Source organism: Tachyglossus aculeatus, chromosome 2 (assembly GCF_015852505.1).
Source record: "Tachyglossus aculeatus isolate mTacAcu1 chromosome 2, mTacAcu1.pri, whole genome shotgun sequence".
Classification (NCBI taxonomy): Eukaryota; Metazoa; Chordata; class Mammalia; order Monotremata; family Tachyglossidae; genus Tachyglossus; species Tachyglossus aculeatus.
In genome coordinates, this window is record NC_052067.1 from 92,573,527 (window position 1) to 92,586,526 (window position 13,000).

The 13,000-nt window shown below is 45.8% G+C and overlaps 1 protein-coding gene across 1 annotated transcript in view; it reads right to left on the minus strand.

The window, feature by feature from the left end:
* Positions 1-13,000, minus strand: part of RNF217 (ring finger protein 217) — a 194,642-nt gene that overhangs the window by 15,945 nt on the left and 165,697 nt on the right. The window contains exon 4 of the mRNA XM_038762547.1: positions 2,478-2,679. Within this exon, the coding sequence (XP_038618475.1) occupies positions 2,478-2,679 (202 nt within the window). The remainder of the gene's footprint in view (positions 1-2,477; positions 2,680-13,000) is intronic.

Below are 13,000 nucleotides of genomic sequence, written 5' to 3' on the forward strand. Positions count from 1 at the left end.
GTAGATAGGTGTCAATACCATCAGAATAAATAGAATTATAGCTATATACACATCATTAATAAAATAAACAGAATAATAAATATGTACAAATATATACAAGTGCTGTGGGGAGGGGAAGGGGCTAGGGTAGAGGGAGGGAGGTGGGGTGATGGGGAGGGGAGGAGGGGGAGAGTAAAAAGTGGGGGGCTCAGTCTGGGAAGGCCTCCGGGAGGAGGTGAGCTCTCAGTAGGGCTGTGAAGGGAGGAACACAGCTAGTTTGGCGGATGTGTGGAGGGAGGGCATTTCAGGCCAGGGGGAGGATGTGGGCCAGGGGTCGTTGGCGGGACAGGTGAGAACGAGGCACAGAGCAGAGGTTAGTGGCAGAGAAGTGGAGGGTGTGGGCTGGGCTGGAGAAGGAGAGAAGGGAGGTGAGGTAGGAGGGGGTGAGGTGATGGACAGCCTTGAAGCCGAGAGGTTCGAAGGTTAATAGGCAACCACTGGAGATTTTTGAGGAGGGGAGTGACATGCCCTGAGCATTTCTGTACAAAGATAATCTGGGAAGCAGAATGAAGTATAGAATGAAGTGGAGAGACACAGGAGGATGGGAGATCAGAAATGAGGCTGATGCAGTAATCCAGTTGGGATAAGACAAGAAACTGAACCAGCAAGGTAGCGGTTTGGATGGAAAGGAAAGGTCAGATCTTGGTGATGTTGTGGAGGTGAGACTGGCAGGTTTTGGTGATAGATTGGATGTGTGGGGTGAATGTGAGAGGAGTCAAGATGACACCAAGGTTGTGGGCTTGTTGGACAGAAAGGATGTTAGTGCCGTCTACAGTGGCGGGAAAGTGAGGGAGAGGACAGGGTTTGGGAGGGAAGATAAGGAGCTCAGTCTTGGACATGTTGAGTTTTAGATGTCAGGCAGACATCCAGATGGAGATGTCCTGAAGTCAGGAGGAAATACGAGCCTGGAGGGAGGGAGAGAGAACTGGGCTGGAGATGCAGATTTGGGTATCATCAGCATAGAGATGATAGTTGAAGCCGTGGGAGAGAATGAGTTCACCAAGGGAGTGAGTGTAGATGGATAACAGAAGAGGACCAAGAACTGACCCTTGAGGAACCCCTACAGTAAGGAGATGGGAAGGGGAGGAGGAGCTCACGAAGGAGACTGAGAATGAACAGCCGGAGAGATAAGAGGAGAACCAGGAGAGGATGGTGTCTGTGAAGCCAAGGTTGTATAGCATGCTGAAGAGAAGGGGGTGGTTCTCAATGTCGAAGGCAGCTGAGAGGTCAAGGAGGATTAGGATAGAGTAGGAGCCATTGGATTTGGCAAGATCATTGGTGACCTTTGAGAGGGCAGTTTTGGTGTCGTGTAGGGGGTGGAAGACAGATTGGAGGGGGTCTAGGAGAGAGTTGGAGTTGAGGAATTCGAGGTAGCGAGTTTAGATGACTTGTTCAATTACTAAGCCCCCCTTTCCTCTTCCCCCACTCCCTTCTGTGTCACCCTGACTTGCTCTCTTTGTTCATCCCCTCACTAGTCCCTCAGCATTATGTTACAGATCTCTAATTTATTTATATTAATGTGCCTCCCTGCCTCTAGACTATAAGGTCTTTGAGAGCAGGGAATGCGTCTGTTTATTGCTGTATTATGCTCTCCCAAGCACTTAGTAAAGTGCTCTGCACATAGTAAGTACTCAATAAAGATGACTGAATGAAAGTGCTTTAAAGGTATCATTATTATTATTATTGTTATTATTACTAGCTGTACAAGTCCAAGGGTAAGGGCTACCTACCTGCACCAACAATTCGGCTGCTCCTGATTTGGGGAGCTGGGATAGAGTGCAGGGATAAAGCCAATCTAGAGAACGTGAAAAAAAAAACCTAATGTGGGCCAATGGTGAGTTGCCATCCTACTCAATGTTTGAGTCCCTGTCTCATGTGGGGCTCACAGCCTCAATCCCCATTTTACAGATGAGGTCACTGACACACACAGAAGTGAAGTGACTTGCCTAAGGTCCCATTGGAAAGGGTGAGCCAGTGGAAGACAAAAGGATGGGCCTCCACGTAATGCTTTACTTAAGTGCAGAAGGAAAACACACCAACCCTCACCTGCCTAATGATAACAGTTAGCCTCAGAATAGCATTACTCATTTGCTCATTAGTAGTCATAGAGTGCTTGCTGTGTGCCGGCACTGTATGCGTGCAGAGAATCATATTCAACGCTTGGAAGAATACAATAGCAGCCCTTAAGGAGCTTACAGTCCAAAGCATCCTAGTTCAAGGATCTGCATCCTCCCTGAAAAAAATATTACCGGATGAATTCTTAAGGCAAGAAAATCTGAAAATAAGAACGGTTACACCTCCCAGAGGGCCCTGGTAAGGACAGTATGCAGTGGCAAGTCCTTTTCTTTTAAGCCTCTAAACTTCCTTCAGTGCCCCATTTTTTGCTCCCCCTCCTTCCTCCCCAAGGCGAACGTTTGCGCACCAGGACAGACACTCACCACAGACAGAGCCTCGCACTAGTCTCCGTACGTGCGGTCTCTCGGGGAGGTAGCGATATTTGCATCCAAATATACTGAGATTTGATGTGTGATCTCCAAAGAACCGAACTTGGTGATATCTCTCCCCACAGCGGTAACAGAAATTAGTGTTACATTGGGAACAGGTCATGTGATCACACCCTTCTGTTCTCTGGATGTGGATCTTTAGCAGCACAAGAGGGAGAAAAAAGAGAGAAAATGTTAATTTTTTTTTTTTGGCGGCGTCTTTAGAAGAGGCAAAAATCCGCTAACACACCTGGAACAACAGGCAATCAAAAATGTCACCGAATGAACCGCCCAACCCTGCTTCTGTCATACGAGGTTGTTTCTTCATCCACTCTGTCAATCCTGTCTCAGTCAAGGATGTAATTGTGCCTGGGCACTCCTGTGTGGGTGTATCAAAGCTCTATCAGAATTCACACCGCCAACGGCCGCTTACTCATTTTGGAAAATATTTTAATCCCTAACCAGAAGGGAGGAATGAGAAAAAAAAAATATCTTCCCTTTCTGGATAAGCACCACCAGAGAATCAAAAGTTAGGAAACAATTTTAAAGGCAGCAGGGGGAGGAAGGCAACACCCTTCAAAACCCAGGCTTAGTAAATTCAAGAGAGTGAGGTCATAAAGTGGATGGGGTAGGGGGGAGAGCAGCGGTGTTTCAGGGTGAGTTTATAAAGGGAAGAGATAGCATCTCCAACTTCCTCCAATAAACACGTCAGGGGAGAGTACATCTTCTGGGGAAGGAACGATCAGATAAGAGCTTGCTCTTACTAGTTTACTAATATCTCAGCCCTATTAGTCACTACTGCTCAAATCCTGGGTGGGATAGTCTGTCTGTTTACCATGCCACAGGTCTTGGGGACTAGTATCAGTGGTATTTACTGTGTACCTACCGTGAGCATAACACTGTACTAAGGGCTAGGGAGAATACCACAGAACGCAAAGGTCCCCAGACTCAGGGCACTTATAAACTCTACTCATGTTTGACTGAAAGCTCATTGTGGGCAGGGAATGTGTCTGTTTATAGTTACACTGTACTCTCCGAAGCACTTAATACGGCTCTCTGCATTCAGTAAGTGCACAATATATATGATTGAATGAATGAATAATCTCTCTCTCTCTCTCATCTCTCTCTCCCTGATCTCCCATCCTCCTGTCTCTCCCTGCTTCAGTCTATACTTCACTCTGCTGCCCAGATTAGCTTTGTACAGAAATTTTCTAGGCTTGTCACTCCCCTCCTCAAAAATCCCCAGTGGTTGCCTGTCAACCTACGAATCAAGCAAAAACTCCTCACTCTCGGCTTCAAGGCTCTCCATCACCTCGCTCCCTCCTACCTCACCTCCCACCTCAACTCCCTTCTCTCCTTCTACAGCCTAGCCTGCACCCTCATTCATTCATTAATTCAATCGTACTTATTGAGCTCTTACTGTGTGCAGAGCACTGTACTAAGCGCTCCACCTCCACTTCTCTGCTAACTTCCTCACTGTACCTTATTCTCGCCTGTCCCGCCATCGACCCCCAGCCTGGAATGCCCTCCCTCCATTCATCCGCCAATCTAGCTCTCTTCCTCCTTTCAAAGCCCTACGAAGAGCTCACCTCCTCCAGGAGGCTTTCCCAGACTGAGCCCCCTTTTTCCTCTCCTCCTCCCCATCCCCCTGCCCTACCTCCTTCCCCTCCCCACAGCACTTGTATGTATTTATACAGATTTATTACTCTATTTATTTTACTTGTACATATTTACTATTCTATTTACTTTGTTAATGATGTGTATATAGCTATAATTCTATTTGTTCAGTCGATTTTGACACCTGTCTACATGTTTTGTTTTGTTGTCTGTCTCCCCCTTCTAGACTGTGAGCCCATTGTTGGGTAGGGACCATCTCTATATGTTGCCAATTTGTACTTCCCAAGTGCTTAGTACAATGCTTTGCACACAGTAAGTGCTCAATAAATATGACTGACTGAATGAATGAGTATATAAATATATAAATATATACATATATGATGATGGCATTTGTTAAGCACTTACTATGTGTGAAGCACTGTTCTAAGCGCGGGGGGGGGGACACACAAGGTGATCAGATTGCCCCACGTGGGGCTCAGTCTTAATCCCCGTTTAATAATAATAATAATGGTATTTATTAAGTGCTTACTATGTGCAAAGCACTGTTCTATGCACTGGGGACAACCTGATCACCTTGAAACCTTCCCAGCGCTTAGAACAGTGCTTTGCACATAGTAAGAGCTTAATAAATGCCATTATTATTATTATTACAAGGTGATCAGTTGTCCCACAGGAGGCTCACAGTCTTAATCCCCATTTTACAGATGAGGGAACTGGGGCACAGAGAAGTTAGTGACTTGCCCAAAGTCACACAGCAGACAAGTGGCAGAGCCGGGATTTGAACCCATGAACTCTGGCTCCCAAGCCCACACTCTTTCCACTGAGCCATGATGCTTCTCAATAATAATAATTTCGGTATGTTAAGCACTCACTATGTGCCGAGCACTGGTCTAAGCATTGGGGGAGATACAAGGTAATCAGGTTGTCCCACATGGGATTCACAGTCTTAATCCCCATTTTACAGCTGAGGGAACTGAGGCACACCCACACAGAAATCTCCTCTGGACTATTTATTCATTGGGGTTTCCCCACATCCACAGACTCTAGACTCAATCTGTCAAGCAATGGTATTTATTGAACACTTACAGTGTACAGAGCACTATAATAAGCGATTGGGAAAGTACAATATAACAGGGTTGGTAAATACAATTCCTGCCTACAACGAGCTTAAAGTCTAGCGGGAGATTAGACTAGACTTCCCATTAGAGTATGTTCTGGCCCAGAAAGTACCCAGACATTCAAGCTTGGGAGATATAACTGAAATACCATCAACTTCATTGACTACCTACTATATGCAAAGCACTCTACTCAGTACACGGAAGACACTAGACCATTCTTTTATTGTATCTGTTAAACACTTACTATGTGCCGGGCACTGTACTAAGCACTGGGTTGGATACAAGCTAATCAGGCTGGACACAGTCCATGTTCCCCATGGGACTCAGACTTAATCCCCATCGTACAGATGAGGTAATTGAGGCACAGAGAAGTGAAATGACTTGTCCACGGTCACACAGCAGAGAAGTGGCAAGGCCAGGATTGGAACTCGGGGGCCTTCTGACTCTGAAGATTGTGCTCTACCCACTAGGCCATGCTGCTTCTTTCAGTAGGCTAACTCCTCGGAAAAGGCTTAGAAACTTCTGGATTAGGGGGGAAAAAAAATCAATGAATGGCATTTACTTTGTGTTTACCCTATGAGGAGCACTGTACTAAACACTTGGGAGACAACTCACTTCTCAGAACCCTTTCCCACGGGAAGGCTGTTTTACATAAATTATCAACCAATAATCTGGTTTTATCAACTGGAAAGCAGCCAATTAAAGAGGAAGAATTGAACATGGAGGTGGGGGGCTGGAAAAGTGACAAAAACCCTTGAGATCCATGGGAAGTTCAGACACTGCCTGGTGCTCAGAGGCAAAAGACAGTTAAGAAGCAGTATGGCCCAGTGGTTAGACCACAGGGTTGGGAGTCAAGAGGACTTGGGTTCTAATCCTAGCTCTGCCACTTGTCTACTGTGTGACCTTGGGCAAGTCACTTCAATTCTCTGTGCCTCAGTTAACTCATCTGTAAAATGGGGATTAAAACTTTGAGCCTCATGTGGGACATGGATTGGGTCCTACCTGATTAGCTTGTATCTACCCCACGGCTTAGTGCAGTGCCTGGCACATAGTAAGCACTTAACAAATACCATTAAAAGAGCAAAACAGAACAAAAAAAAGAAATAAACATTTTAAGGTGTTCCCTGGTAAGGCAAAATTTATGGTAAATTACCAAGAATGGCATACCCACAGAGGTGTGGCTAAGGGAAGTTTAGTGGTGCTTAAAGGCAGCTTAATTCCTGGGTTTAAGTAAAGAACAAGTGTAAGATCAGAGAGAGGTATTTATTCATTCATTCACAATCAGTCAATCAATCGTATTTATTGAGCGCTTACTGTGTGCAGAGCACTGTACTAAGCGCTTGGGAAGTACAAGTTGGCAACATACAGAGACAGTCCCTACCCAACAGTGGGCTCACAGTCTAGAATAATAGTCACAGTCATAATAATAATAATGGTACTCATTAAGCACTTACTATGTGCCAAGCACTGTTCTGAGCACTGGGGTAGATACAAGTTAATTACGTTGGACACGGTCCCTGTCACACATGGGGCTCCCACTCTTCATCCCCAGTTTACAGATGAGGTAACTGAGGCACACAGAAATGACTTGCCCAAGGTCACACAGCCAACATGTGGCAAAGCCGGAAACAGAACCCATGATCTTGACTTCCAAGCCAGTGCTCTATCCACATGGCTCAGTGGAAAGAGCACAGGCTTTGGAGTCAGAGGTCAGGGGTTCAAATCCCGGCTCTCCTAATTGTCAGCTGTGTGACTTTGGGCAAGTCACTTAACTTCTCTGTGCCTCAGTTACCTCATCTGTAAAATGGGGATTAAGATTGTGAGCCCCCTGCGGGACAACCTGATCACCTTGTAACCGCCCCAGTGCTTAGAACAGTGCTTTGCACATAGTAAACACTTAATAAATGCCATTATTATTATTATTATTATTATTACTAAACCACACTGCTTCTCATTCATTCAATCATATTTATTGAGCACTTACTGTGTGCAAAGCACTGTAATAAGCGCTTGGGAGAGTACATTATAACAACAAATAGACAAATCCCTGCCCACGACGAGCTCACAGACTAGAGGGGGAGGCAGACATTCAATGTAAATAAATGAATAGATGAATAAATAATAAATATTCCTAGATCTGCTTTGAGATTTCACTGAACTTACACTGTTGCTGTTGAAATCTTTAAACCCAGTTAAATACTGGCTATCTATTTACAAGCCAACACAGTGTCTGAGCCATCTGCATGTAGTGAATCTGCTAATTCAGAAAGACCCACTCTTGTGGGGAAGGAGTAGACATTTGGTCTTCCCTTCTAATCTCAGCCGTCAGCCTGCAGAGTACACAACCGGCCCGAGGATCCCCAAACACTTCCCATTCCTTTCGGCGGGACTAAATTTAAGAGGACGAGGATGGTGATGGGCAACTGGTGTGGAAATATGGCCTAATGGATGGAGCACGGGCTTGGGAGTCAGAAGGCTCTGAGTTTTAATTCCGGCTCTGCCACTTGCCTGCTGTGTGATCTTGGGCAAGACACTTCACTGCTCTGGGCCTCGGTTCCCTCATCTGTAAACTGGGGATTAAGACTGTGAGCCCTGTGGGGGACACAGCTGTGTCTAAGTCTTGTATCTACTGAGAGCTCACCTCCTCCACGAGGCCTTCCCAGACTGAGCCCCTTCCTTCCTCTCCCCCTCGTCCCCCTTTCCATCCCCCCATCTTACCTCCTTCCCTTCCCCACAGCACCTGTATATATGTATATATGTTTGTACATATTTATTACTCTATTTATTTATTTATTTTACTTGTACATATGTATTTTATTTATTTTATTTTGTTAGTATGTTTGGTTTTGTTCTCTGTCTCCCCCTTTTAGACTGTGAGCCCACTGTTGGGTAGGGACTGTCTCTATATGTTGCCAACTTGTACTTCCCAAGTGTTTAGTACAGTGCTCTGCACACAGTAAGTGCTCAATAAATATGATTGATTGATTGATTGATTGATTGGTATCTACCCCCGCACTTAGTACAGTGCCTGGCATACAGTAAGCATTTAACAAACACCGTTATCAAAAATAGCCAATAATAATTCTCAGGGTGCACTAGTGTGAAACCCCAAGAGAATTCTTCCCACGTCTGCAAGAAGCTATGGGTACTGTGACCCTGACTTCAGAGAAGCAGGAGTCAGTGGAGTCAGAGGACCTGGGTTCTAATCCCAGCTCCACCACTTGATAGCTGTGTGACCTTGGGCAAGTCACTTCACTTTTTTGTGCTTCAGTGCCTTCATCTGTAAAATGGGGATTAATACTGTGAGCCCCATGGGGGACATGGACTGTGTCCAACTTGATTAGCTTGTATCTAACCCAACACTTATTACAGTGCCTGGCATATAATAAGTGCTTAGAGATACCATAAAAGAAAGAAAAAAGCAAAGGTCCTCTGACTGTCAGGACTGTGCAAATTCCTACTAGGCCACGGTAATCATATCCACGGTGCTAAAGTTGACTCCTCTCTCTCTCATTCATCCCATATATTCAATCTATCACTAAATCCTGTGGGTTCGACCTTCATGGCATCACTAAAATCCACCCTTTGCTCTTCATCCAAACTGCTGCCACATTAATCCAAGCACTTTTCCTATCTCTCTGAATTAATGATGGCATTTGTTAAGCACTTACTATGTGCAAAGCACTATTCTAAGCGCTGGAGAGGTTGCAAGGTGATCAGGTTGTACCACGGGGGGCTCACAGTCTTGATCCCCATTTTACAGATGAGGTAACTGAGGCACAGAGAAGTGAAGTGACTTGCCCAAAGTCACACAGCTGACAATTGGCACAGTTGGGATTTGAACCCATGACCTCTGACTCCACAGCCCATGCTCTTTCCACTGAGCAACACTTCTCACTCCTCACCCTCACTCCTCACCCTGGGCTTCAAGGCTGTCCATCACCTCGCCCCCTCCTACGTCACCTCCCTTCTCTCCTTCTCCAGCCCAGCCCGCACCCTCCGCTCCTCCGCTGCTAATCTCCTCACCGTACCTCATTCTCGCCTGTCCCGCCGTCGACCCCCGGCCCACATCCTCCCCCTGGCCTGGAATGCCCTCCCTCTGCCCATCCACCAAGCTAGCTCTCTTCCTCCCTTCAAGGCCCTACTGAGAGCTCACCTCCTCCAGGAGGCCTTCCCAGACTGAGCCCCCTCCTTTCTCTCCCCCTCCCCATCCCCCCCCGCCTTACCACCTTTCCCTCCCCACAGCACCTGTATATATGTATATATGTTTGTACGTATTTATTTTATTTGTACATATTTATTCTATTTATTTTATTTTGTTAATATGTTTTGTTTTGTTGTCTGTCTCCCCCTTCTAGACTGTGAGCCCACTGTTGGGTAGGGACCATCTCTATATGTTGCCAACTTGTTCTTCCCAAGCGCTTAGTACAGTGCTCTGCACACAGTACACGCTCAATAAATGCGATTGAATGAATGAATGAATGCTTCTCTTGATTACTCTTGCTCTCTTGATTACTGCATCAACCTCCTTCCTGACCTCCTAGCCTTCTGTCTCTCCCCACGCCAGTCCAAACTGCACTCTGCTACCTGGGTGATTTTTCTACGGAAACATTCAGTCCATGTTTCCCCACTCAAGAACCTCCAGTGGTTGCCCAGCCATCTCCGCATCAAATGGAAACTGCTCACCAATGGCTTTAAAGCAGTCCATCACCTTGTCCCCTCCTACCTCACCTCACTGCTCTTCTGCTACCACCCAGCTGACGCACTTCTCCTCGAGCTCTATCTCACTGCTGACCTCTCACCCACATCCTGCCCCTGGTGTGGAACGACTTTCCTCTTCTTATCTGACAATTACTCTCCCTGCTTCAAAACCTTAGTAAAGATGTGCCTCCTCCAAGAGGCCTTCCTGACTAAGCCCTGTTTTCCTTTTCTTCCATTCCCTTCTGCATCACCCTGATTTCCTCCCTTTATTCATCCCCCTCTTCCAGCCCTACAGCACTAATATAGATACCTGTAATTTACTTATATTAAAGTCTGTTTCCCCCTCCAGACTGTAAGCTCATTGTGGGCAGAAGAGTTTAGCTCCTACTGAGAGCTCACCTCCTCCAGGAGGCCTTCCCAGACTGAGCCCCCTTTTTCCTCTCCTCCTCCCCACCCCACCTCCTTCCCCTCCCCACAGCACCTGTATATATACTTGTACAGATTTATTACTCTATTTTCCTTGTACATATTTACTATTCTATTTATTTTGTTAATGATGTGCATTTAGCTTTATTTCTATTTATTCTGATGACTTGACACCTGTCCACATATTTTGTTTTGTTGTCTGTCTCCCCCTTCTAGACTGCAAACCCGTTGTTGGGTGGGGACCGTCTCTATATGTTGCCAATTTGTACTTCCCAAGCGCTTACTACAGTGCTCTGCACACAGTAAGCACTCAATAAATACGATTGAATGAATGAATGTTATTATATTGTACTCTCTCAAGCGCTTAGTACAGTTCTCAGCACATAGTAAGCACTCAATAAATATGATTAATTGGTTGACTGTCAAGCGGTAAGAGAGAGCCATTACTGGGGAACAACAGACCAACTGTCAAAAGCTTGTGTTCCATCTGAGCGGGAATCATGCGGTGTCAGAGGATTTGGGAGATAGGAATGATTTGCTGCGATGGGAGACAGAAAGATGATTTATGCCTCTCGTCCGCTGGGCCTTGCATCACCACGAGTACTATGCAGCAAACTGGAACTGGAAGGATTAAATGAGATTCCCAGCTCTTTTGGAGAGCCCTCACCTTTCCCAAATGTAGAAAACAGACAGCAATACCTTAGAACACACAAATTCATTTGGCTAAGGGGCCTGGGCACTAAAATCCCAGTTAGGCTATAATGGTTGAATTCAGCCTGAGGTATAGGGCTGCCCTTGGGGCAGGGCTAATTGGAGCTCTTCCCACCTGGGGAACAAAACTCTGGAAAGCTTTCGGTGCCTTAATCAGTGATATTTATTTTTTTAGAAGATTATTTATTGAAGTGCTTGCTATGCTTCAAACATTGTTCTAAGCATGAGGGTAGGTACAAGTTAATTAAGTTGGGCAAAGTCCCTGTCCCGCATGAGGCTCACAGTCTAAGTAGGAGGGAGAACTGGGATTGAATCCCCATTTCACAGTTGAGGAAATTGAGGCACAGAAAAGATAAATGGCAGACCAGTGGCAGAGCCAGAGAATTAGAACCCACAACTTCTGACTCACAGGCCCGTGCTCTATCCATTATTCACTCATTCATTCATTCAATCATATTTATTGAGCGCTTACTGTGTGCAGAGCACTGTACTAAGCGCTTGGGAAGTACAAGTCGGCAACAGAGACAGTCCCTACCCAATAACAGGCTCACAGTCTAGAAGGGGGAGACAGACAACAAAACAAAACATGTAGACAGGTGTCAAAGTTGTCAGAACAAATAGAATTAAAGCTAAATGCACACCATTAACAAAATAAATAGAATAGTAAATATGTACAAGTAAAATAGAGTAATAAATCTGTACAAATATATGTATATATATATATATACACAAGTTCAGTGGGGAGGGGAAAGAGGTAGGGCGGGGGGATGGGGAGGAGGAGAGGAAAAAGGGGAAGGCCTCTTGGAGGAGGTGAGCTCTCAGTAGGGCTTTGAAGGGAGGAAGAGAGCTAGCTTGGCAGATACGTGGAGGGAGGGCATTCCAGGCCATTAGACCACGCTGCTTCTCTAATTAAGAAAAGCAGCATGACCTAGGGGTAAGAGCACGGACCCAGGAGCCAGAAAACCAGGATTCTAATTTTGGCTTGGCCAACTGCTTGCTGTGTAACCTTGGGTAAGTCACTTCACTCCTCTGTGCCTCAGTTAACGCATCTGTAAAATGGAGAATGAGACTGTGAACCCCATGTGGGACAGGGGCTGTGTCCAACCCCATTTCCTTGTATTCACCCCAGAGCTTAAGTACAGTGCCAGAGAAGCAGCATGGCTCAGTGGGAAGAGCAAGGGCTTGGGAGCCGGAGGCTACGGGTTCTAATCCCAGCTCCGCCACATCATCATCAATCGTATTTATTGAGCGCTTACTGTGTGCAGAGCACTGTACTAAGTGCTTGGGAAGTACAAATTGGCAACATATAGAGACAGTCCCTACCCAACAGTGGGCTCACAGTCTAAAAGTCTGCTGTGTGACCATGGGCAAGTCACTTAACTTCTCTGAGCCTCAGGTAACTCAGCTGTAAAACGGGGATCAAGATTGCGAGCCCCACGTGGGACAACCTGATCACCTTGTATCCCCCCCAGCGCTTAGAACACTGCACATAGAAAGCACTTAACAAATGCCATTATTATTATTATTAAGTGCTCAACGAATACCATATATAATTATCATCGTCAATAATAATAACTGAGTGTATATATTGAGCGCTCACTGTGGGCAGAGCATTGTATTAAGCGCTTGGGAGAGCAAAATATAACAGAGTTGGTCAATATGTTCAAAACAGTAGGTGGACACAGGAGTGGCTGCATGCAGAGTCACTGCACTGAAGTTCCTACCATTGTCCCTCCTGTTGGATGGAAGGGAAGGGGGACAGTGGGGGGGGAGGAGGAGAGATCCTCCCTTTTGGAAGACAGGAGAGGGAGAAAGCCAGAAAGGTGGAATTTTGGCTCTTTAAATCCTTCTTTCTTCCCTGCCTTATGCTGTCAAAGTTTACTATGGTTTGGAACTGCCATCTCT